General features: G+C 39.4%; 2 protein-coding genes and 1 long non-coding RNA gene across 11 annotated transcripts in view; 1 reads left to right on the top strand and 2 right to left on the bottom strand.

Moving 5' to 3' along the window:
- The window catches only part of LOC135347403 (probable serine carboxypeptidase CPVL), a 75,124-nt gene that overhangs the window by 42,650 nt on the left and 6,402 nt on the right, over window positions 1-26,072 (top strand). For 3 of the 5 annotated variants that reach the window (XM_064545378.1, XM_064545376.1, XM_064545377.1), the window contains 5 exons: window positions 10-126; window positions 445-567; window positions 745-798; window positions 1,270-1,383; window positions 1,549-1,916. In XM_064545378.1, the coding sequence (XP_064401448.1) occupies window positions 10-126; window positions 445-567; window positions 745-798; window positions 1,270-1,383; window positions 1,549-1,698 (558 nt within the window). In that variant the 3' untranslated portion in view covers window positions 1,699-1,916. Of the gene's footprint in view, window positions 1-9; window positions 127-444; window positions 568-744; window positions 799-1,269; window positions 1,384-1,548; window positions 1,917-26,072 lie in introns of those variants that run through there. The other 2 variants (XM_064545379.1, XM_064545380.1) reach the window with 2 other exon arrangements.
- LOC135347387 (protein NLRC3-like) overlaps window positions 1-26,072 on the bottom strand; it is a 91,492-nt gene that overhangs the window by 64,840 nt on the left and 580 nt on the right. For 3 of the 5 annotated variants that reach the window (XM_064545355.1, XM_064545356.1, XM_064545357.1), the window contains exons 2-7: window positions 25,642-26,037; window positions 25,267-25,542; window positions 25,042-25,104; window positions 24,822-24,887; window positions 23,790-24,203; window positions 19,418-19,527 (exon numbers count right to left, since the gene is read on the bottom strand). In XM_064545355.1, the coding sequence (XP_064401425.1) occupies window positions 19,418-19,527; window positions 23,790-24,203; window positions 24,822-24,887; window positions 25,042-25,104; window positions 25,267-25,542; window positions 25,642-26,037 (1,325 nt within the window). Of the gene's footprint in view, window positions 1-19,417; window positions 19,528-20,115; window positions 23,581-23,789; window positions 24,204-24,821; window positions 24,888-25,041; window positions 25,105-25,266; window positions 25,543-25,641; window positions 26,038-26,072 lie in introns of those variants that run through there. The other 2 variants (XM_064545354.1, XM_064545353.1) reach the window with 2 other exon arrangements.
- On the bottom strand, window positions 2,511-11,981 carry LOC135347412 (uncharacterized). The gene is made up of 7 exons (XR_010398366.1): window positions 11,547-11,981; window positions 10,752-10,857; window positions 4,271-4,350; window positions 3,948-4,078; window positions 2,942-3,827; window positions 2,772-2,874; window positions 2,511-2,713 (listed from the first exon to the last, which is right to left on the bottom strand). It is a non-coding gene; the product is annotated as an uncharacterized LOC135347412 (long non-coding RNA).

Here is a 26,072-nt window from a genome sequence, read left to right as displayed (position 1 = left end):
CTGTTGCAGATTTTTGATGCTCTGCTCAACGGAGATCTGATACCGTATCCTACGTACTTGTACAACATCACTGGATCCACCAACTACTACAACATTCTCAGGACCTCGCTAGGTACACGTATGTTGGTACGTACTTAAGTATTGTAGGGTGTTGTTGAAATGTGAGTCGTGCCCTGGGGTGATTCGTTTCTCCCTGTGTATATTATTAATATTTCTGCTGTTACCCCTTGTTGGGAAGACCAACAGTGGCTATAACACTATACAGACTTGGCCTACTAACACAGGTTCAAATACATGCTATGGAAACATTCGCTAAGGAGACTTTAAAGCTTGTTAACTGGCTGTGCATGTTTTAATTATAGGGTGACCACAATACATGTTCAGAATTGTAGCTTTTCTTCATGCAAATAAGACTGTCACATGCAATACTTCTTATTCGTTCAGTCTCCTCCTGATTTTAACTACTACGTTCCCTTCATCAACACCACTGACATCAGACGAGCCATTCACGTCGGCAGTCTCAGCTATGGCTCTCACGCTGAAGACGTGGAAATGGCCCTTGGAAACGTGAGTGCAATAAAGTACTGATACATAATGGCCTTATAAGTAGTCGATACGATGATGGTTTCCTCTCTTCCAATTTTATACACAAGTAATACTATAGTGGTTTTCTGTTGCATAGTGGTGTGAGATATGGGTGTGTATTAGCAGGATGGGTCATTGTGTTGTTCATTTGACCCTCAGGACATTATGGACACAGTGAGGGACTGGTTGTCAGTACTCATGGACAACTACAAGGTGGGAAATGTGGTTTTATTGCTTACACAATTGCCTGTTCATGTAACACTTTATTCACTTTATTTATTGTAAAGCAATAATTGTAGCACTATAGCATCAAAAAGCTAGCTACTGGAAATTGGACGTTCGCAACACCATTTGAGAGGCCATAAATAATATTGTGTTGCGAACATCCGATTATTTCTTTGGTATAAACTATAGTGCTACAATAATTATAATGAAAGCACCGTGGGTACTGATGCATGCCTCGGTGGAAGCTACATGTAGCTATTATATACGCACATGTACAGTTTATACTTTTCACATTAATTTGCATGCTGGCCATTGCTAATTAAGTAATGGGAAATGATCAACCATGCTAAAAACGATGCCTATAATTATTTCAAAGTCCCATGGCTGCTGCTGAACAGTACAGCTTACTGCTTTTTTCATTCAGTCTGTCTTGTCAACTGTTTTTTTTTGCCCCCTCAGGTGCTCCTGTACAATGGACAGCTGGACATCATTGTGGGGGTTCCCCTTACGGAGAGCATGTTGCAGGTACTGCAGTGGTCGGGAAGAGACGCCTACCTCAAGGCTGACAGACAAGTGAGTCCATCGATGATTATTCTTGGAGATTTTTAATAGATTGTTTACAGGACAAATATAGTTTTGTTGAATTTGTTTCGTGTTATCACCCCCCCCCACACACACATTTCTTGTTCTCACCCCCCCCCCCCCACACACACACACACACATTTCTTCCCTTCACAGGTGTGGAAGATAGGAGATGATGTTGCCGGGTATGTGAGGACAGTGAACAAGTTTATGCAGGTGGTCGTGAGAGGGGGTGGGCACATTCTCCCGTTTGACCAGCCGGAGAGAGCACTCAACCTCATCCAGAACTTTGTGAACATGCAATAGCCTGATTATTATTTTGGAGATTATTGTCAAGAGTTCTACTTTTTTACACTTCATAATTATATAATTTTGCTTGTCTTTCTATAAAATAATTATATACGTAGCTATAATTACGACTGTGAACTCTGATAAGATTTGTATGACCATGCTTCAAGCTAGTATAAAAAAACTCTATGTGTTAGTGACATCTAGAATCTATGTCATTGTGGTTGTTTTATCTCTCCGCTTGTAATCTTTTTTCGCACCATGTCCCCCCTGCCTACAGGCTCAGATCGAAGAGCAGTCACGAGGTCATCTAGATCAACGGGACCATTCACCACTCCTCGAGCATTGCTACAAACATTTCACGAACGCCCCCGTCCCGATTATCCGCTCTAATTTCCTGCACAATGAATTATGAGGAGTGGGCACACTTAAAAATCACCTAACCTTATACACTGTTAAAAATGATGTGTTCTGGAACACACTTTTGGGATGTTGGTATGACACTTTAAATTTGACACCCCTAAAGGTGTTTTGTAACACATAGACTGTTGTGTGTCGCTGAACACATTGGCAAGTGTGTTATCTAGCACATACATAAGTGCCTTTAAGCACACTAATAATGGTAAAGTGTTGTCTAGCACATGCATAGGTGCCTTCAAGCACACTAATAATGGTAAATGTGTTGTCTAGCACATGCATACAGTGCCTTCAAGCACACTAATAATGTTTGTCTAGCACATGCATACAGTGCATGTGCACCTCGTAACTTGGTTATTTTCAGGACGGTATAGTGTAGTTGCTCTATGTTAGTTAGCTTGGTGCTGTTGCAATTTCAACGAAATGTACAAGTCATTTAACACAAATTAAAAACACATCTATACAACGAATGACTATTTAAATGTTATACGGATTATTACAACACATTACTGTTAATGACAGCACATCACATGTTCCCTTTTTGACGAAAGAGCGCACAGCAGCAGTAGCACATTTTGATTGAAGTCATCTTGTCATCTTGTCATCTTGTCTTGTCCTAAATAATAAATATAATTATGTCTGGTATAGGTAAGCATATCTATTACTCCACGTACCTGGATACTTTTCTGCACATTTATAGCAGTTAGTATGTCCCAGAGAATAGTCACTTCTGTACCCAAACCAGTGCTCAAGTCAAAAATGAGGTCAAGTTCTGGGCTGAGTTGTGAGAAAGGCTATATATAATTTATATGATCATATCACACATAGTATTGCACCAGCTTACCACATGAATGGCCTTTGGAAGCTCCATGAAGTGCTGCAGTAGTGTATGTTCTTCAGGAAAGCTAAACACTCAGTGCAGTTAGTATAGAGCTAAATTGAGTTCTTCTCCAGTTCTTGAGTCTTTGTTGATTTTAATTAAAGCACACTACATGTGCTTCTAGCCTCAATGCGCATGCGCACACAGAAGGTCTGGACTTAGCCACTTAGCTCTATATAGCATGCATGTAGAATCTTGCAGGCTTCTATATACTATAGCCATACTTTTAGGACCTGGATTTCTGGGTTTGCAAAGTATAAAGCTTCCTTTGAGAGTGATAGCAAGTTGTTTTCCGCATTTGCAGGGACTGCAGCATTTCAACTCTTATTTCACTTGCACATACTTAGCACTCTTGGTGATCTAACTGTACTAAGTGGAACATAAATATTAATTCTGGTATCTGAAAAGTAAAAAGACCTTCTTAATATCTTATATATCGTGTGCTACTTTACACCACTGTATGGATGTCAGTGTGTTCAGTAACACACCATTCTGTTGTGTCACCCAAGTGTGTTCTATTACACTCCAAGTGTGTTGTTGAGTACGACAAACACACGAGTGTGTTCATTAACACACCACTGACATTTACCTACTAAAATTAGTGTGCTACGTAACACCCCATTTTTAACAGTGTATACGCGTTCCTGACGGTATGTCCAACTGTATGGCCAGGCTGTTCCAATCTGCTCTGGCATCCCATAGAGTATACTAGAAGTTTGTTGAGATGCTGCGCACATGAAATTGTACTTATAAACCATTTTTTGGGATAGTTGAGAATGGTTCATTTTCAGTATCGGCTGCACTCTCAAAAGGTTCTATGTTGTTGACGTCCTTACGCTTGAAACCTCATCTGCACAGGGAACAGACAGTACCTTTAGATTGGTTTGGCATATTAAATTATTGCCCTACATGTTACTGTATACCTGCAATGGCCATCATGCAAGTCAATTAACGTTAGACGGAAATGTACCAGATCAGATGCTTGAGCTGACGAAGATGTGTGATGTAATACTGTGGCTTTATCAACACCATCTAACATTGTGCTAGCCTCGAGAAGGTGACCTAGCGTTCAATTGGAGACGGATCGGCCTGGGATTGAGGCTAACATTGTGCATGCGTGTAATTGATCGACACATTATTGATTACACAGGATAATTCTGACTCAAAGTGTTCAGGTATAGGCGTATAACGGATCAGTACATGCACCATTTCTATTCGAGTTCTCACCATGCAGTTATATAATTATATAGAGTACATATCACTATGTGTACTACACTCGTATACAAACTTTACTTTTCTATGAAAATAGTCTCGCAAAGCTCCATTTTTGGCTGATAGGGCAGAGAGAGTATCTGCAGCATCGTTCAGCGGTTCTATGGTGCGATACACAATATTAAAAAACTGTCGACAGCACCAGAACAGGTCACCTGCAGGGCTGAAACCATGTTTTTTAATAAGATTGACAAATGCCCTACGATACACATGTGATCAGTCAGCATAGAATGGCCTTTGACTGACGTCAGCTATATACAATTATATAATACCAAGGGCGTATGAAGAGAAGAGGGCATGCAACTACTATCTATCAGAAAACAAATGGGCGGGGTCTTGTATCTAAAAATAGTAAAGAATGCATTGCACGTGCACCGTTTTTGTGCGTGCACGGTGAGAAACTTACAGAGAAGGAGAATTAAACGAAGGAGGATCCTCGAAGATAATGGGCTCGTTTTTGCTATGGCTGAAATTTTTTATAAAACAGCTCCTTTTCAATTGTTGAAATTGTAAATTTAACAGCGATTATAGTACCCTAAAAATTCCTGTACTAACCCTATAACCCAATAATGGAGTGGAGGTATCAAAGGAAGAATTCGATCTAGATGATTGGAATGCAATTAAAGTCCTCCAAAGCAGAAGCAGAGTTTAAATGCATCATGACAGCATGACCCTGACATCCAACATGCATTAAGGAATGTACCCGTAATTATAGTAAGTTTCATACTCTTTCTTTATTGTGAACTCTTAGTGAGATGGTGTTGGGTTCCAGTGTTTGCAATGCGTGCATAGTTGGCTTTGTGGTTCCCCATTGTAAATACATGGCATCCTTTCATGTGTGGTGTGTACACTGATGTGACCGTGTTTGGTGGTGTGCAGTAATCAATGATAATTGTATTGTTTTTGGATGAGTTTCGGAGCTGTCAGCTGAGTGTATATATAGAGTTGGTGAATAGCTACTCTATACAATGGATACTAACAGGTAAGAGAAACTGCTCACTATAGTTTCATTTAGAGCGGCATTGTATGCACTATACCATACCCTCGTAATTTTACAGGAAAGTACCCTTTGCTATTATGTCTGTTCTGAGGGAGTTGCTACGAGTATCTAAAGGTGAGAGGTCATTTTCTCAATGCATAATGAATGTCAGGGTCAAAGTTCTTAATTAAAATATGCTTCTGGAGGACTTTAATTGCATTCCAATTGTCCTTTGGTACTTTCAATCCAATTTTTCATTGTGTGATTGGACTCGAGTACTAGAATTGGCTCTCTAAATAGAGTTCTGATGATCCAATGTCAACGATTTTCTGATTTTCTGAAAGCTTAAAAGGAGCTCTTTCAGATGGTACATTGTATGTTTATTTGGAAATGGGCCATAATTTCTCATTTATTGGTAGCTATACATGTACATAATAGCTACATATAATTCATTTAGTTTGCTTATCGTATTCCCCTCATTGTGCAGTTACAAAGAGTAGAGAGGTTACAAGCACGACTAAATATGATGATCTTCATCACATTAATTTTATGATGATATTGATCCCTCAGTGTTTAGTATCAGTGGTGATATAGTATCAGTGGTGATGAGAAAAAGGTGCGTTGTCTGTAGCTGTGTAGGTAAATAAAATAATTACCCTTTGGCCCCACCCTATAATGAGTGCTTTACTTCTTTGTATAATGTATACTACTACGTCAGTTTACCACAAACTTGGCTATGGCTATATATAGTATACTTATTTTCTCAGCATGTTACTCATTCATGCATGTGTGTTATAGGATCCATGGACCACCAGTCTCCACGAGTTAATGGTCAAGCATGGAGTCACTGACGAGCAGTTGGATCTAGGGATTGAACAAGATGACCTTTCTCTAGTAGCTATGCACTTTGATGATGTGGAGCTCTACTTCCACCCACTGAAGCTGAATGGAAACAAACAAGCTGATGCGAGGACTTGCGCTCATGTTAGTAAAAGCAATCAAGTGGCAGTGATAAACTGTTTGTCAAATCTGGAGAGGTCACGAACCCAGCGAAGCAACCTTTAGAGCGCTGATTAGGATCTTATTTGATCTAAGGAAGGAAGAAATTGCTACTAAGATCTGTCAGTACTTTAATGAAAAAAGGTATAACAATGACAGTACATGTGTTCATTCTTGACGAACGTATTCCACTAAATGTACTTGTTGCATGCAGTGTATACATTTCAAGTACAGTGTACGTCTATAATTATATCCAGACTAATTTATGTACTACATACTTGAGTCACTATATAGGATACCCAAGAAATATACATCCCTCAGCTCGTTTTGATCTGTATTAGTTGTAGTGACTGAACAGCTGCATCTTTCACCATCTTCCGAAGTGCAACAGTATATAGCAGTAGCAGAGGTCTGTGTACCCACTACAAAATTGAGTGCCTCTGAGCACTTAATTTCCAAATAATTCCCAGGCCCCCTAGCTAGTTGCCGGCTTGTAAAAACACTGTTTGAGCTGAATTATGGATCACAACAAAATAATGCAGTGGCAGATCTAGGCAGGTTCCATGCATGGGTTCCATGAACCCCCCTTTTTCACACAAGAACACACGTCACTGGAGATCAACTTACTATAGCTAGCAACTTAACTTGAATGATCGGGATCTGTAGATACTAGGCTGATTTCATGCAATTGATGTGCATGCTCATTGCTTAGGAAAAGTGATGACCTTTTTTTGTAAAATTACTGTTTTGGAACCTCCCTCTCAACACTCCTGGATCCGCCACTGGAATGCGTGCATGCACATACAATAACATGTACATGTATGTATGTTTCTGTATCATTGTGTTATTCTGCGCATATACTTCATTGTTTTTGATTTGCATATAAAACATTATTCACTCGCTCTTATCAAGAAAACAGGGTTATGCAGTGGCGTGTAAAATGGGGGGCTTTGGGGGCTTGAGCACCCCCCTGTCCTCCCAGACAACCATGAAACTAATCGTATCACTCAGTAGCTAGCTAGCTAGCTAACTGTGCAGCTCTATCTCATTGACACGATTACAAGTCATGACCACGCCCAATTGAGCATGTGCAATCAGTATTGCCATTCCAATGTTGTTATGTAATGCTAATTGCATGCATAATAGATCCTCTGCACTATCCCAGTCACCTCTTGCTCCACTGAGAGATACTGAGAAGCAATGACTAACACTAGAATGACTGGACATCCCCATTGTGATTGACCAGTTTGCTAGGATGTACCCCAGAAGAATAGTGCATGGAGATCCTACAAGATGACTGACTCATAATTATGTCTTATTATCACGCTATGCATGCATTAGATCCCATTTGAGTGTATTTAGCAGGGAACTATGAGCTATAGTACCGGTACTATAGATTACTCTGGGCTACAAACTACAACATTATACATTATATTGTCATTTACAAGAAGATACACAGAAAAATTATTGTAGCTAGATGCTTTGTCTAGTAACATAGTAACAGAACTAGAATGGAAGAGAGAAGCTCTAGAGGAGAATAGTAGGAGCCGCTCTTTTCTTGGGCAGTGTGCTGTACTTTTTTGCTGCAAGGCTGCATGGGGGAGGAGCTGGATGTATGAAAGATACGCCGCAATAAATGCGGAGGCGTAAAATCGCGCGCGCTATGCGCGCGGCTCCATTTTTTTTCTGTACTTTTAATCTCTAGAAACGCCCCTGTTATGTGACAATGAGTGAACTAGTTCTTGGGTTGAAGAGGGACTTAAATTACGATTAGAGGTTGGTTTAAGTATTATATAGTTCCCCAGTGCAAACTTGTAACACATATCCCACCTTGCATGTGAGTGTAAAATGTGAGATAGTGTTAGGTTGCAGTGTTTGCATTGTATAGAATTGTGAGGTTGGTTTGAGTGGTTCCCCATTGTATGTGTGTGTGTTGATGTGACCATGTTTGGTAGTGTGCAGTAATCAATGATAATTTAAACTAATTGTATTGTTGCTATAGCTGCATGTCTGCATGAATGAGTTTCAGAACTGTCAGTCTGAGTGTTGAGTGGAGTTGGTGAGCATAACTACCCGGCATGGATACTAACAGGTAAGAAAAACTGTTCACTATAATTATATCTTTCCTCAATAAAATAATAAGAGCGTAATTAAGTGCAGTTAGTAATTACACGTCAATGTGTATAGTAGCAGATTTAATTCGATTTTGATCTACCATTTGCATGCACACCCAAACACTAATTAAACAATAATGGCTGCAAATTATCATCTCCCCATAGTGACCGCCTTGCTGAACAGCTCTACAAGGTTAGTCAGAATGGTAGTGACCAAGCAGTGCTTGAGCTGCTACAAAGAGGAGCTCCACCCAACAACAGTGACTACTACACTAGAAAGCATAGTAGAGACACTCCACTACACAGAGTATGTGCTCGTAACCATCTCCAAAGTGCAGAACTACTCATCAAGTTTGGAGCTATTGTAGCTGCTACAGCTAATAATAGCTGGACCCCCTTACACTGGGCAGGGGCGTAGCTACCATTGTTTCCTGGTTGCCCAGAAACCCCCCCAGGAGCTGCTGAGAAAATTGGGCAGGGCTCTCCTATAGTTGAAATCAAGCAGCCCTGCCCATCTTTTCATGCATGTGGCTGCAAATCAATCATCAGAGCTAGAGATGGCACCATGAAGCGTTTCACTTTGGCTTTGTCTCAGCTAGTCTCAGCTAGCTAGCTACCTCAAATAAAGAAGACCAAGACTTAAGTTCTAGTATCAATCCCAGTATTCTCAGACTCAGCTCTAAGCACAACTTTATTCAGGAAGTATAAGTTTAGAACAATCTCAGCCACATGAAACCTCTCAGGTAAATGACATTTAATTATGCTCAGCTAGACTAGCAATACACAATTAATTAACACCTGCCTTTTAGTATGTCTATAGCTAGCTAGCTTCTCACAAACATGTAAAAAAAGTCAATGAGCAGTAGGTGTGCCCCAATCAAGAGGGTGTGGTACCGGAAGTGGGCGTGGCCAAAAATTTCGCGGCGCTATTGTGCCGCTGATTTTTCTGAGGAAACCCCTGTCTCAAAAGTCTGGCTACGCCCCTGCTGGGCATGCTTCTACAACAGTGAGGACACTGTTCAGCTGTTACTGCACCACCACTGTCCCACAGGTGATCTTGGGTGTTAGTCCAGCTGTGTTAGTAGGTGTCTGTCATCTTGTCTAGGTGTATATATATATAGCATGCAGTATACGTGGCTGCCATTGTATAGATATAGCAATTAAAGCCTTCACAGTCATATATATGTGTACCTTTGAGTAGCCGGTATACGCAATACAGGTGCACGTACGGTTGCTATGTAACAAACTTACAAACATTGTTCAGCATGTTTTAGGCATAAGTAAGGCATCTCATGTTACAAATACCGTAGAGCAGACAAATTTGGCAAGCATTGTATTTAGCGATTTAAAAAATTGGCAATTTACTGCATGCATTTGATCACATGCACGTGTCAATACTATATATGTATATTATAGGCAAGCCATAAATGTGTGCATGCATAATCTCTATATAGACTTTGGCGTCCTCACTGTAAAGATTATAGATTCACCAAATTGCCAAAAATAATAATGAAATTATTTCCATATAATTATTATAAGGTTTAAAATTGAATATTGTGTCCAATGAGAGTAGCCTCTACATAATTATGCATAGGCTCTCCTTTTTCTGTTCTTTATCATAATCGTTAATTAAAAATAATGTATTAATCATTCAAAATACGGTATTAATTGGAGGAATAAAGATAGAAATAGAGGTAGAGTTAGGGGAAAAAGGAGAGCCTGCATGTATTGGGACGTCGCGTGAGGGTAGAAGGGTGGTAGAAGGGGGAAAGACTGCCCACGTAGAGATGTACGACTAAAATTTTGCCCCCTGCAAGTTGTACTCGGAACTGAAAGTTTGCAAACAGTTTATAAAAGCTATTTTATTATAGCTAGCTATACCTTAGCTAGATCTACTATAGGCTAGTAGATCTAGATTCTAAATTTTTCTTGTGTCTTTCTAAACGCTAGATCTAAACTAATAGTTTAGTCATGCGTCATTATCATCTATAGCAGGTAGCTACTGCCACCAGAGCTGGCCACGCTGTTTCCCTAACTGTTCCCCACCAGCACAGCTTGGTGGTTGTCTCAGTAACTTGAATGCGTAGGAGAATACCTTACATCACGATTGTGGGCTATAATTATATCGCCCACGTTCATAAAAATCTTTGTGGATCACGCGATTTCCCAAACAGGCCGCCTTACTTTTTCTTAGTACACCTATTTCTTTCTTTGCTGCCTCATTTTGTCTATTCTTTTTTTGCTACCTTCTATTTATGCATGAACAATGACAGCAAGGCCTGGGAACGAGGCTATCCAATGAGTGCATGCTAGCATAGACCAAACCTATAATATATACATACAGTCAGTTTATGCATTTGCATTAGCTCCTGTTCATGCAATCAACCCCATGCAGATATCAAGATCATACCTGGACGAACTGCTGCTGTTGTGGCCAGAGAGTATGGGTACCCTGCCTTGGCTGACTATGTGGAGGCGTTCCAGCCTGGACCTAGAGGTGAGTTGGCCATCAGCTGCTGTATACAGAGTATATATAGTCAATATAGGTATCTATAGTGAGTTGCATAGTCAGCAAGGGCATAACTAGAAATGTTATGGGAAGGAGAAGCAACCGGGGCGCTTGCCAACATTTTTATCCGGAAACTACACCCACTCACGTCTTTTTTTCATCTATATATACAACTGATAGTGATAGAGCTCATTTTCTGTTCATTCTATACACCTATAGTTGGCTAGTTATCCAGAAGTTAGCTAGCCAGAGCTATTAAAAGCTAGTGAGGTGAGTCACATGACATTTGTAGTACAAGATGCATGAAGGGCCTCCTCTGCCTCATTGCTAGTTATGCCCCTGGGTCAGTATACAACTAAATCGGCAGTGGTTTCTGTGTAATTTAAATCTTGTATTTAGTTAAGATCAGCTTTTCTGAAGGTGTTGGGACTTTGGAACGTACTTATTATTACCCGAGGCGCGCGTGGGCGGCCACGGGTATAGTAGTATGTTGGTCTGTTTGTTTGTTTGTTTGTTTGTTTGTTTGTTTGTCACAGGTATATCTACTCACCTGGATGCCACAGCGCTGCGTTTACAGCATAGATAGCCTTCACAGAACAATATCTTGATTTAAATAGTGGCAGATTTTGATGTTAAAGCTTCTTTGTCGAGCAAAAGCTAAGAAGCTTGAATAAGCTTGTGACTAGGTCTGCTTACCTGGATGTTCTAGCACTGCGTTTACAGCATAAGTAGCCTCCACACAACAAGTTAGTACTTTTGATAGTGGCAGCTTTCGGTGTTAAAGCTTCTTTGTCTAATAAAAGCGAGCAAAATGTAGCTTGAACAGAACTTGCACATGCGTTACTTATAACTGAAGTGATCCTGTACCAAGAACGATGGAACAGGGTCACTAAAGTAGAAAGCTGTATATACCAGGAACAATGGAACAGGGTCACTAAAGTAGAGAAGCTTCTCCTGCTGCTGACTGGGATCCTACTCCATGCAGAACCTGGAGCCATACTTCTCTGAGACTCCAGGCTTCTTTACTGTGATCCTAATCCACAGTGCATATATCTATAGTACCACTACCTGTTCTCAAATGTTTCAGCATGCCTCCAGTCTGGTTTAGTTTTATTGCTCCTGAGTTGCTGTGCAAGTCATACATGATAACAACATCACTATATGCACTGCATTATATTTCTAGTTTCTTTTTAATCATGTCATCATGTACCAGCCGAGGGTTTGCACTTTAGTGCTCTAGTTACAATATGAATGGTCACTATAGGTGTCTATATAGTGATACCTTCATAATTATAAATATGTACCAATTAGTATAATAATTATGACTGGAAAACTGATGACAATGCCTCAGAGACTATTAGTATGCCCTCTCTATTAGTCAGGATACTATATATAACAGGAGTTTCTAAATCCCACAGATATATCTTAATTATTATGCATAGATCCTCTGTCCTCTTACCCAACCCTGGAACAGCTGAGTTTGCTGGAATGTGACCAATGGCTTCAACTTGGTGTTCACTTGGGATTGGGAAATGACCTACTGGAAAGCATAAGGAAGAGCCAACATCCCACAGCAGCAACTCTCCAGGCAGCCAAAATCAAGAATATTGACATGCAGTGGAAGGATATTGTGGAAGCTCTATAGTGAGCATTGGAGAGTACAAGTTGGCAGAGAGTGTATGCACTCAGCAAGGTCAGCAAATGACATATATATATAGTTCACGTGCTTGTATATAGAATAATTATTGTTTAAGAAATCCGTTACTATACCTACACCATTATTTATTACGAGCTTGTGTTGCAAACTCTACAATTATATCTGTTATGTATATAGTATATAAGTGATTATTATAATTTTATACACTATAATTTATACCAAACCCTTGTAATTGTACAGTATAATAAAATTATGTCTGTTCTGAGTATAGACCAGGTTTTATAGTATATAGGATTGTATACCAACAATAATTGTACCAACTGCAGGATAAGGTGAGAGTGCTCTATCAGTGAGTGCATTCTATGGCTGGCTGGACTGTATCAAGCACCTTGTGGAAACTGTGGGCCTCAATTCAAAAGGTAAACTAATTTTATCCTTTCCCTCCTAGATCATGCAGCTCTCCTGGTTTTTTTTATACGAAACCCTATCGAATTATTATCACTGTTGTGTGGCTAACGAGGGTCTGCTGAAAGCTTGTCAAGTCAGATTCTTCGGGACCTCTGGTATTACAGTGACCTGGTTGCCTCAAATATAGCCACTCAAAAATTCAAAATCTATACGATTGTCATCTCTATCTGCAGTAGCATTCTATCAACTGTATGTGTACCAGCAATAGTATATATGCAGCATTTATACCACACTTACGTCACCATGCACTATTTGATCTCATTGGTAACAGCTGTATAAGATATATAGAATATTAGCATGTAGCCCCAGGCATGCACAGTTTTCAAATTGTTTTTTCATTTGTTCAAAGAAAGTAAGCAGAGAGAAAAGAGCCATGCTTGACGGTACCAAGGCTCAAAGCGACTGCAGAAACACGGATCGAAGCTGCTCTTCAGCAAGATGGCTAAGCTTCCGTGTGTCCATGGGCTTGGTTTAGATACATTTTATCCAAGAAAAGCTTGCAACTCCTCCAGTAAGGGACGTCGAATGGTCAACGCTTGGACCAAGGAAGCTCTTGAGCATCTGTAGGAGTTGACGTGTTGCTCAACTAGCTCTTTGACGGCTGAAAAATCCGGCATAGTCCTGTTTTTTGTGCAGTCTGCATCGTGGACTGAATTGTTGCTAGGGGGAGGTCCTTTTATAGTGCTGCGGTCACGTGGTATAAGTCAGATATGCCACACCTACACGGAGGATATGCACCCACATATATCCTCCGCTACTATGGTTACATACCCCTCGGCTCTGCCTCGGAGTAACCACGGTAGTGGAGGATGTATGGGTGCATATCCTCCGAGTAGGTGTGGTATATCCTATACTTAACTGAGCCTGACTTATACAGACTATGGGCTTAAAGCCATATACATGCTAGCTGTATTTTATAACTGTAGGTTGTTGGTAATGGTCGTGCTAACTAATTAATTAAGCACCACAATAAAATAATTCGTAAATAGAACGAAAAAATTCAGCTGGTTCTTCTATTGGAGTGATCCTATAATTAGAAGAAAGACGGCATTCTTTTTCATTATTGACCTTTGTACTTTACTTCATTATTTGTAATTAATATGACATCATCAAGTATGTGGCAGAGCTATAACTAAGGCAAAAATAATAACTTGAAGGAAGAACTCCAATTTATTATAATTTTTTATTGCCCAGCTAGCACGAGTGCAACATGCCACTGGAGCAACATAATGGTCGAGGGCCGGGCATGTTGCACGAGGGTGCCTGCTCGTTGCCCAATGACGTCACACTATTCTGATTGGCAATAATAGACATGTGTATTTTGAGTGATTCATTAGTTTTGCTGAATTCCATAGTAAATTCTTAGTTTTGCTTCCCACAACTATAGTGCAAAGGGACCTGAGTATTGGCCAAAAAAGCAGATTTCATCCACTGCATTTACACATATATGGTTGCCATGGTAGTGATGCAACATTCCATAATACAGAGTACTGGGTTGCTTTGATCTGCCCACTCACTGCATGGGCAACAAAATTGCTGTAATTATTGTACATGATGCATTATATTATGTGTAATGAAGAGCTTGCCCACACGAGAATTCAGGACGATAAACTAAATTCTAAGTTGGATGAGCTATTGGTAGTTGCAAGAATGAAAAAATAGCTGCACTTAGCTGTTTCATGCAGCAGCCATTAATTTTATGGACTTTTGAATTTTTCCGATCCTATTTAGCTACGATAATGATCGATCATTTCTCACATTTTGCATCAATGTATAATTATAGCTATAGGTGCCAACTGTCCTGAAACTCCCGGGACAGTACGTCCCGGATTAAGAGGCTCTGTCCTGTGACCCGTCCGGAAAGTGCTATTTACCTGGATTTTCAAGGTTGCTGCTCCTGAGCTGGGACAATAAACTTTAAATAAGCTCAAGATTAAATCGAACAGTTTTGTGCACTGTGCTGTCTATCTAGCTACGTTGTTTTACAGTTTTGTGGGTGGGACTCTTCAGCATGAGCATGCACAGGAAACAACTGCTAATAATAAAATCTCCAGTCAAAATTTCCTTAGCTATGCTAGCTTCTTTAGCTGACAGCCTAAGGTAGGCTATGTTGTATATCTCAATAACTCCTCAACATACACTCACAATGGATATATTTAATTTCTGCCTCCCCCCCCCCCCCACCAAGAATAAACAGGTCATTACAATGAGGCTATAGCCCTCAATTTTTTTTGTCTCAGGGAAATTTGACAGGAAATGCAAAATATTTATTAAAACCTCTACATTGTAGATTTACATGTTGAAGATCATTCATCAAATAGACGTCTGTTTTTTATTAAACTCCTTTTCTATAATGATTGTGTGGGTTTAGTGTCAACAATTGCAACCAATAATAATAACATAACATTATACAAAGTAATACCTCTTCTATACATTAAACACTCCAATACCTTGAGCGAAGCAAAACATGGTGTGAGGCATTAGCACAGCGCAGCTTGCATCACTCGTTATGCCTCGGTGCGCATGCGCATGCAAGCAAGGTATATTTGTGTGTGTGTGCTACAGCTGTTCAAGGATCAATCAAGCACAAGTAAGAGTTTCTAGTGGCATCTAGTCGTGTTTTCTTGGATTTTAATTCGTGGGTTTGCAAAATAATGATTCGTCTCGAGTTATGCCTACTTGGAATGCCATTGCAGCCTTTTCAGAAGAAGAAGAGCGTAGCTAAACTTGTTCACCGAGTGTTGCTACTCTACTTAGTAGTTAGCTCTGCTAAAACGCTAGCTATTGGTAGCTGCAAGAGTTAAGAAGAGAGCTGCAAGGCTCTGCTGATGCAGCCATTAATTTTAGACTTGAACTTTTGGCACCAATCGATATAATAATAGTTGATCATTACCAACTCTTTGAGTTTGCATGCAAAATTAATATTAGACTACATTACATCATCTGTAATTGATCTGATTGGCTAAAAACAGTAGATTACATGGAAGCATAATCTACAAGAAGGTACTTATTCTACAGGAAATGGGCGCATATTCTACAGGAAGTGGACACATATTCTACAGGAAATGGACGCATATTCTACAGGAAGTGACAAATAATTTGCAGGAAGTTCTCAAAAGTTGGAATGAAATTTTTAGTGAAAGTGACAAGAAGATGACAAAAACATTATAAAAAACACAGAATGCAATAGTTTGTTCAGTCAATATCCATTTTTTCCATGTCCACTGTTGCTTTGTATTGCTTTTTCCAGTTGGGCATGGGCAAGGGGGGCCAGGAAGCATCAAAAACACTTTAGCAGTCGCTTGACACTTTCTATTGAGTTTTTTAAGATTCCATGCCGGTCCAGTCTGCTCTATACCCCCCTCCACTCCACCACAGAGCTTCATTCTTCTTCTTGTAGTGTTGCAGTCAGTTCTAGCATAGTTCTAGGTTCTTTTTACTTGTCTGTTCTTTCCAGTATCTTCAAGAATCGTTTCACAAGCTTTACTAAGTTTTACTGTAGTTTTCATTGTTTTGAAGCCGTCTTCTTGTCTTTTTCTGTCAACTGGTGTCTCTCACAGCTCTCCAGCTCGCACAAATTCAATTTCTGTTGCTACACACCAAACCTGGCTTTTTATAACCACGCCTCGCGCATGCGCAATGAAGTCCAAGTTAGATAGACCACACCCACTCGTACAATATGCGTCTTAATAACCGCCTTGGTTACGGTTAGATTCCCTCGGCTTTGCGCCTCGGGCTAACCGCAACCGCGGAGGTTACATAGACACATATTCTACTCTTAGGTGTAGTCTATCCTATACTTAATGTTCATCATAATTATGATACTGGTAGCTTTATATGTTATGTAGCTTTGGTATCTCCACCAAGGCATCAGCACGTACCCGTGGTGCTTTCATTTTAATAGTAGCTTCGTTGTCATTGAATAAAAGATATATAACTTGCACGTTGGCTGCACTATATAGCTATAGCTATACAAGCGTACCATGAACAATGGAAAAAGTTATGAAAGTGGAAAACTATAGAAATATGATTGTGATTGTTGCTTCTTTGCTTATCCTATCCCCAGAACAGATTCTTTGCTGGCATTACTGTGATTCGTTCTCAAAAGTTTCAGCGTGCCTCTAGTCTATTTTAATATTATTGCTCCTGTTACTTGCTACTGTATATGCCACTCTTTTTGTTGCTATAGGTCAACAACCGAGAGTTAGCACTTTGGTGCTCTATATAGTTGTGTTAGCGTTTTGAATGCTGTGGTACACCTAATGTATCAAATTCTCGTTTGTTTTAAGTATACACATGTAGATACAGTTTTGCTTGATTATCATGTAACATGATTGTCTTACACGATGTACACATGTATGTACAGGTACTGTTAGTATGATTAATTCTTGCTTTCATGATTATATTTACATTACATATGTACAGGACCTAGCTGGTGTGGCTCATGATGATATTTATCTCTCTGTGTTTAGTAGCAGTAGTGATGAGCAAAATGTGAGTGGCTGTATAATAATAATTATAGTACATGCATGCAGGTGCAATATATATATGATTGTATTGATCACAGGACTATGATACAGTGAGAGAAGAGGTTCCTTCTACTGTGGGTATATGTCTATATGGTAACAGCTAGGACTATATATATTCTAATAACCTGAGTGTACGTACACCTATCGATTATTTCAGCTATATAGTATTATGATTTACCAGATTTAGTTACTCCTTCCGTAGAGAGCAGATAATTTATATACATACCACAATTATGTGGTATAATTATGTATGATTGTAAATTATCTTATATGCATGCATGTCCCCAACATTGGCACTACAATATGGAAGCTGCTTAGGAGCGCTTACAATTATGTTAATACCTGTGTAAATTGTTATGTTAATTGTTCCACGTATACATTGCATCCTATGAGCTTTTGAATATCCACTAATTTTACAATGTTCTCACGCTAGTAAGACCACCCGCTAATCGAGTCACTCTCCAAGAACTAATGATCTGATATAGTCTGACTGATGAACAACTCAACAGTGAAATAAAGGATTTTGATTTTTCCAGCCTTGCCGAAAATTTTGATGGTGCAACGATCTATTCGAGTGCAATGGGGCTAACTCGTGCTGAACAAGCTGATGTGAATATGTTGTACCACAGAGAAGGAACTCAAACAGCCATGATGAAGTGTTTCCAGATCTGGAAACAACATAATCCTGCACAAGCAACTTACAGAGCTCTAGATCTATACTGGATATTGCATTGATATTGGGGAAAGGAGACACAGCTGATCAAACCTGTCAACAAATGACCCAAAGTAAGAACATAGAGACAATCCCGGCCCGCCTAAGCCCTCTACTGATTAGCTAATCAATTGAAATCCCACCCGAGAAGAATTGTGTGTATTATAATAATTATATATAACATACCAGAAATTTCTAGCATTTTTAATACATGCAATTAAGTGATTTGTGGTGTTAATGTTTACTCCCCCCCCCGCCAAGTCCGGAGCAATGCTTTGTCTGGCAGCGTGGAATCGAAGACACAAAACAAACCGAACAGGCACAGCACACATTCATAATCTCTAAGAAGCAAGTTCTCTATTGGTATATAGTTCTACTAGTACAGTATGAATAGTCTGTTCTTGTTCTTGCCATCTGACACTCTCACATTAGCTTGTGATACTTCACCGCACACCACCATGCACTCTCAGCTCCACACTCCCTGGTGTGGGTGTGTGATGCGTGTGTGTGGGTGTGTGTGTGGTGTGTCACGGTGTGATGGGTGTGTGTGTGGAGGGGGCGGTTAAACACTTTAGCAATAACAGCAATCGGTGTGTTGGAATAATTAATCAACATACATGCAATAAAAATCAACATGATTATTCGGTCTTTTCGTAATAAGCACTTAAGGGAAATCATATAATTATTTGCACAACACTCCTCCAGATTATATGCAGTCCCTTACTTGCATGTGTTGATTTTCCCCAGTAGAATCTAGTGACAGTGCCATATCACCTCTTGTTGCCGTGGACATGTCCGTCTTCCAAGTAACTATGAGGACCCCAGCTCTCTGACGAACACACTGCCTAGCAACAATCATCTCCTCCACACACCACCACCTGAATGGAGAGAGAGTCTCAGAATACAATTAACCATGCAACTGTGAGAAAGTTGTTAATTTACAAGTATGATGCTCATAATTATAGACCCCGTGCGTTAGCTCAGGAGGAAAGGGAGGCTCCTCCTCATCAAGTTATGGCCGTTTACATAATTATGCTTCTTTCAACGCAGTGTTGTTAGGTGATGATCATGTGATGGTTGTACTTGATTAATAATATCGTTAATTGGTCTAATAGCGTTAAATTTATGATTTTCTGAGACCTTACCATGAGCTCATTTTTCCATAGGCTATTTTCGATAGTCTTAGAAAATCATATCTCATATGAAGAATTGAGATTCGTTGGTGTTTGGTCCCTTGTTTCTCGTGTTTGTGCTGGAACACCTCATCCTTGAACATGCCACCATAGATGGACTCCCCACCCGTTCCATCACCTGCATGTGGAGGTGTGTGGGTGTGTGTGTGTGTGGGGCAGTCAGAAACACACATGTTTTTGTCTTTGGGAAAACTAGTGAGGCTGCATGTGCAGTATACCCTTGTGTCTAGAGTATATGCGCACACACTTACTTGCCACTCCATTGATTGCATGCTGTGTCAAAGAAATATCGTGAAAGAGGAGTAGTCGGGTACCGAGAGTAGGATGTGGTAGAGTAATGAAGCATTTGGGGATATAGAGGGGGGAGTGGTACAGTAGGGAAGCATGGGAGAGAGTGCAGGGAAGAGACTAGATCTCATGGAGGGTGTATTCATGTGGCCTGGGAGGGGAGGCTACGACCACCTTGCCCTTTGACCTGTAACCACTAAATTATCTTTACCATTAATTATAATACACACATTTACTTTTCTGCCTTCCTCCAATTAAACTGGGTCCGTCTAACCATAGATTAAGGACCCATGTTAATAACAAGTCACTGCATGCATGTACACTGCATGTACGTAAAAGATAGCCACCGATTGTGCTTTAGGTAAATACCTGTCAGCTGGCTAGGCTATAGGCTAGTCACTTTTAAATTTAATTATAATTATAGTCAAAGCTTTTCGCGATTCATCAGGACAAAAAAATGAGATGAAATAAGTGACTTTATAGAGATGAATGTGGGGAAAATACTCTAGACAATGAACATGAACATGAACATCCCAGACATAATTATACAAACCATTATATATAACATACTTATAACAGGTATATTACTATCATCATTAGGGCTACCTAGTCCACGTGCATTTTCACTATATTAAATAAGCCTACCAAGAGTAATTAAAAAACTAAAGAGATCAATGTACAATTAACGGGGAACGCCCTTTAAAAAAAATTCTTCGTCTGACATCAGCATACTCAGGACATGTCACAATATTCTTTTTTGTCTTCTCAGAAGTGCCAAATTCTTTCAGTGTTTTGTTTTCCAATAGCCCCCTGACAATTGGGGAGCACTCAGTGATCTCAGCAATGATGTGAAACACCTCTAGAGTCTTGTTCTTGGCTAACACATTACCGACAGCTTCAGCCTCTTCAGTGGTAACAGTGTACTCACGTGTAAGTACTGATGTAATATTCTGGCCCTCGCGTTTTGTAGCTGCTAAAAAATATAGACCGAGTGTCAGATTTTTAACAGAATTGTTTTCTCTCAATGCTTCCAAAACGAGGAGTAGTTTATTTGGCGATAGTTTGTGAATCATAAGTTCAATGAATTGCAGAGTTGTATTAAGCTGTAAAATTTTGACCAGTTCAATACTATCAAGCTTTGCGAAAACAAATGAGCCAGTATTATATGGTGAAATAGTTAGCTTAGTTAGACATGTGTTAACTAGCAGTCCCTGCACTAAATGACTCAGGCTATTTTTAAAATCAATATAATGTAGTGTAAATTCTTCTAGAGATGTGTCAGTCTGTAGATACTCACCAATAGCTTCATCAAAGTTGTAGTCAAAGTTACATATAAGCGTGAGGCTTTTAATGCAATTTGATCGATTGTCTTTGAGTGAACGTAAAACTTCACAGCCATTATCAGGACAACACAAAGTTAGTGATTGCAAGTGCTGGTGGGTACAGAAATATTCAAATTGGCCCTTTGTTTCACTTTTGATGTCAAGTTCTTTAAGTATCGGACAATTGAGTAGAGTCCTAGATAGCTGCTCAGATAGAGTGGAGTTCAACTGAAGAAATAGCATAGAGCATCGCAGATATTGTAAGCTTAGTTTCCAGTGGTTTAAGATTGAAATAATCTTGTTGATAGTAGACACTAAAGAAACCACATCGTCCGTTGGAAATTTACTTGCTTCATAATTAATTGTAAATGGATATTCAGACAGTAAATGTGGTAAGATTTTCGTTTTATTTCTTTTTAACTCTGTTACGTTCAATCCAATTGAAATAATGCGGTCCTGGACAGTCGCGGTGGGTGGGGTTGAAAGACTCGAAATGTTAAGATTTAGTACCAAACGTATCACCAACATTTCAATACTAGAATGTGCAACAAAGTCAGACAACAACTTTTCATCAGCTGGCGATACTTGAGCACACTTCAAAACCTTCAAGCAGTGTTTTGGCTTCAAAATATCAAGTATTCGTTTTACAGTGTCTCTTGAGATGCCAAAATCTAGCTCTACAACACTCAAGTTTGGGGATAGCTGTATAGTGTCCAAAATTGTTGATGCATGTGAAATCTCAGGCCTATCAAATTCTTCTAATCTATGCATACCGGTAATGATGGTGACGTTTTCTAGTTTTGGTAGTATCCTATCGATGAGTGTACGCGGAGCAGAAACAATCTTGAATGTATTAGACATTATAAAATGCTTTACTCTTAACCTAAGAGAAGGCGAAACTTTGTTGATTCCTGCTAATAGCATTGATCTATCCACAACATTACGTCCTTTACTACACTCCAACATGTCCATTTGAGTTACTTTGAAATGAGCAGAAGCTAAAACATAACCAAGCATAAACTGACCAATTGTCTTATCATTAAATTTTAGCGGTGGTTCATACAGCACATTACAATACAAGTCCTTCATGGCTTGCACATTTTGGCTTTCATACATCCACAGAATTTGATCATTTGAGAATGTACACATTCTCTCGGCTTTTAACGATCCTTTATCATAGTACAAATAAGGAGTGGGAAGTACACACCGTGTCCATGGGTCATTCAGTTTAGTCAATCCAGCTAAAAACGAAAGAATCATCTTGTAAGATCCATCATCAGACTTTTTTTCAAGCAAAATCAACTGCTCATGTGAGGTATTATTTTTCCAAATGTAAAATGCAGCAAGGAATTCTTGAAGTGTTAGATGAAGGAAATTGTAAGATGGAGAACTGTTGTATTTCATTGTGGATTTATATAAAGGATGTACACTGTTCATGAATCCGAGTGTGTTAGCATCCGCAACATCTTCTTTGAAAAAAACCAACTGTTGTTTTTCTTTTGTTATTCCATCGTATGCAATATAGCAAAGCTTATCAAAATGTACCTGAAGTGACAATGGTAACTCACTCAGCTCACCACTCCAATCACTCTCTGGATTGTCATGTACATATCTTTTAATCAAAACTTGAGAGTATGCAGTGTATAGTTCAGTTGTTGTGTTAGGAAAGATGCTATTGCTTTTGTCATGGCATTCTCTGTAAACTTCAACTACAATTCTGGCATGAAGAGGGTTATACATTGCACTAAAGATACATGGATTAGAATCAATGTATTCACGTAGTTTTGGTGGAGCCCCATCTTTGATCATTAGATCAATGAATTCTTTAATTTGTTCGGGAAAAAAACCTAAGATTTCAATGAACTGATCAACTCTTGAGCTACAAGTAACAGGTAGATCGCATACAGCCCAGGGTCTAGTGGTAACAAGCACGGTACTAGCTGGCAGAAGACGTCCGGTTATTAGCTTCATAAATATGGAGTCATTTTCTCTAAGGGATGGTGTCAACTCATCCAGGCCTTCCAAAATGAAAAGTATGCCCAGCCCATGATTCTTTCGGATAATAGCATAAATATTTTTGGAATAATCAGTATCTTCACATTGAAATAGATCAACTAATTCTACAGCTTTCTGAACATTCTCATCTCGAAGTCGGAGCAACACAACAAGGGAGTAATCTGTCCAAACTTCACCATTAGCCCATCGTCTGCACAGTTCCCATGACAAAGTCGTCTTACCTCCTCCAGGAGCCCCCTTAATGACAACTAGTTTAGAGAATTTGCCCTCTACTTTGGAAGCTATCTGGTCCATTGTGATTCTCTCTCTAGGAAATCTATCCAGCTTGCCTTTAACTATTTTTGACCAGGAATTTTCGATTTCCTTTCTCGATAAATGTTTACTTACATCCGCACATTCTAGGTTAACAAAATGCTTAACACACTGGAGAGGATATTTGTCATCAGCAGGGAGATATCTTGTATCGTAAATACTAGTTAAGTATGATCGATAAATTCCTATTGCTTTATCTGGTTGGATGGTGAAACGAATATCGGATTTGTGTTCTATAATAAAAGAATAATCATGAAGCAAAGTTAAGGCCCTTCAACTGAATAATTATAAACGTATAAAGTGTGGATACACATACCTCTCTAAATAGGAACTATCCCCCAAACTTTCTTACATGATAAAGCGTACAGATAATTATGTGTCTTTTATCCACCACTGTACACACAAACTAAACTGATTAATAATATAATATTAATTCACTCACTGGTTGGTTCACGAGTCGTTGTGGACAATTTTTGCTTCTGAGATGGCCCAAGCAAAGTATGGTCATCTGAAAGTAAGTAATTGTTTGCATGGTAAAATACTGTTTTTGAATATTCTTCAATGCTGGTGGCTGTGTCCTCTTTTCCCAGACTGCGGACAATAGTTAGAAGTGCTTGAAATGTCGCTTCTTTGGGTTTTCTTCTTTTCCAGTATTTCAAGCATAGATGTACTGCAATCTGTGTGCCCTCACTGGCTTTTACTCGCGTTACATCACCGTCTTCGTGAGGGTTTAGTGATATTGCGGCAGCAAGAAGTGTAGCACTATCAAAATAAGCAGCCAAATGAATCAGATCTTCATCTTTTATCACCGTATCTAGCATTGAATTTCCCAAGCTCTCTGTGAGTCCAGCACCACCTAATGAACAATATTATCTTTCACAGAGTCAGTATAATTATATATTATGTTATGTATCACAAATAATAATGCAGGTTTGGTACAGCGTTGTACTATAATACGGTAGGCACATATAATGATAAACCAAAACACAAAACACAAATGGAAACAAAACATTTAATAATGGACCCTCCAAAGTATTCTACCGCAATAGATTCAGCGTTACTATCCTGAGCTGTACGAATATTTAAAATACGAAATATTTAAATGAGTATTTCATACGAATTTGCACCAACGAAAATTACTCGCTATATAGATACGGTAGGTACACTAAGTCTACTTGCTGAACTACGTACACTAGTAACAATTGTATAGGTAACTATAATTATGATAATAGGCGATGGTGACCGATGGTAACCGAAGCTGTTAAGATCAATGCCCGTGGTTCCATATTAATTTTATCAAGTAATATAAGAAATTCAATAATTGCAAGCCCCCAAACTAAATAAATACAGTACCACTCCAAATAAAGCTGTGCTTCCATCCCAGTACATAAACAATGTATAGCAATCTTTCAAAGGTGCATGTCTTTTATTCTATCTATCACCACTCACACAAACTACCGATTAGCTAACTCACTGGTTGGTCCAGGAGTTGTTGTGGACAATGCTTGCCTCATAAATGGCCCAGGTGGAGTATCGTCATCTGAAAGTAAGTAATATTATTGTTTGCTACAAAATTGACAAGTACGTAGTATTCAACCTAAGTTACATTCCTGACTAGGCTGGTAAACTATCCATTCATGTACAACTTCCATCAATACAAACTACCGATTAGCTAATTAAGGTGATTCACTCACTGGTTGGTTCAGCAGTCCTTGTAGACGTATTTGTTTTAGATGGCCCAGGTGAAGTATCGTCAACTGAACGTAAATAATTGGATACTATAATTATATATATATACAAAAGTACATAGTATCTGATCAGGATGTGGTCAACCGTATATACCCATGCGTTCACATACCTAAGTCTATCCATAGAAATGCTTATAGTGTGGTCGAGGTTAGCCTCATCACTATTCATACCTGTACATTCTTTCTCAATAGCTTCGGCGACATCACTCTGATCAACTGTTGGTGCTCTGAGACTCTGAACTATGTCAGAATAGGTGAGAGGGCCAGTCTTCAAGCGAGCAGCTATCATTTCACGTAGACAATCCTTGTTCCTGTGACAGTCATCTTTTATATTTTTGAGGATCCCAAGATCTAATCCCAAATCAAGTCCCAGGTCTAACCAATCTCCAGCGGCTTTTATCAAGTTCTTGTAAACAGAATTCAAATCATTGAGAGTAAGAATTGAGCCTACAAAAATTACCAGTGAATGGTAAGTGAATGGCACACACATGGTTTAAGCATTCTCTATAAAAAACTGACAGCAGTTTGTACAAAGAGACTGCTTACCAAGCGTTGGTCCAGGGTTTGCTTCAACATCTCCTGACTGTAACAGTAAGCGGAATATCAGTAACAGTATATACAGACTGAGAGTGGGGGGCCGATTAGCGCTCTGAACTCTCACTTGGAACTTGGTCGGCTTTTCTTGAGTATCAAAAACTAAAAAGTAAGAGTGACGTTTATAATTATTGTGGCAGTAAATATATAATTGATTACCTGATGTGGTTGAGTTCCATTGTTTCCGAGGGTTCCATCTCACCAAGCAGGCAGTGATGAGTGAGTAGCAGGTGATAAGCACAGCTGACAGAATGAGAACAGCCAGTGCACTCCCCCTCCATCCCAGCTCACAAGGAAACACTCCGGTCCAACTCAAGTCAACCACAGGGCAAGCAGGACGTGGGGGAGCTGGGTAGAGTTACATAAAATTAATATATTCATGT

The sequence above is a fragment of the Halichondria panicea genome, chromosome 14, assembly GCF_963675165.1.
Source record: "Halichondria panicea chromosome 14, odHalPani1.1, whole genome shotgun sequence".
NCBI classification, from domain to species: domain Eukaryota; kingdom Metazoa; phylum Porifera; class Demospongiae; order Suberitida; family Halichondriidae; genus Halichondria; species Halichondria panicea.
This window is presented reverse-complemented; position numbering and strand designations above follow the sequence as displayed.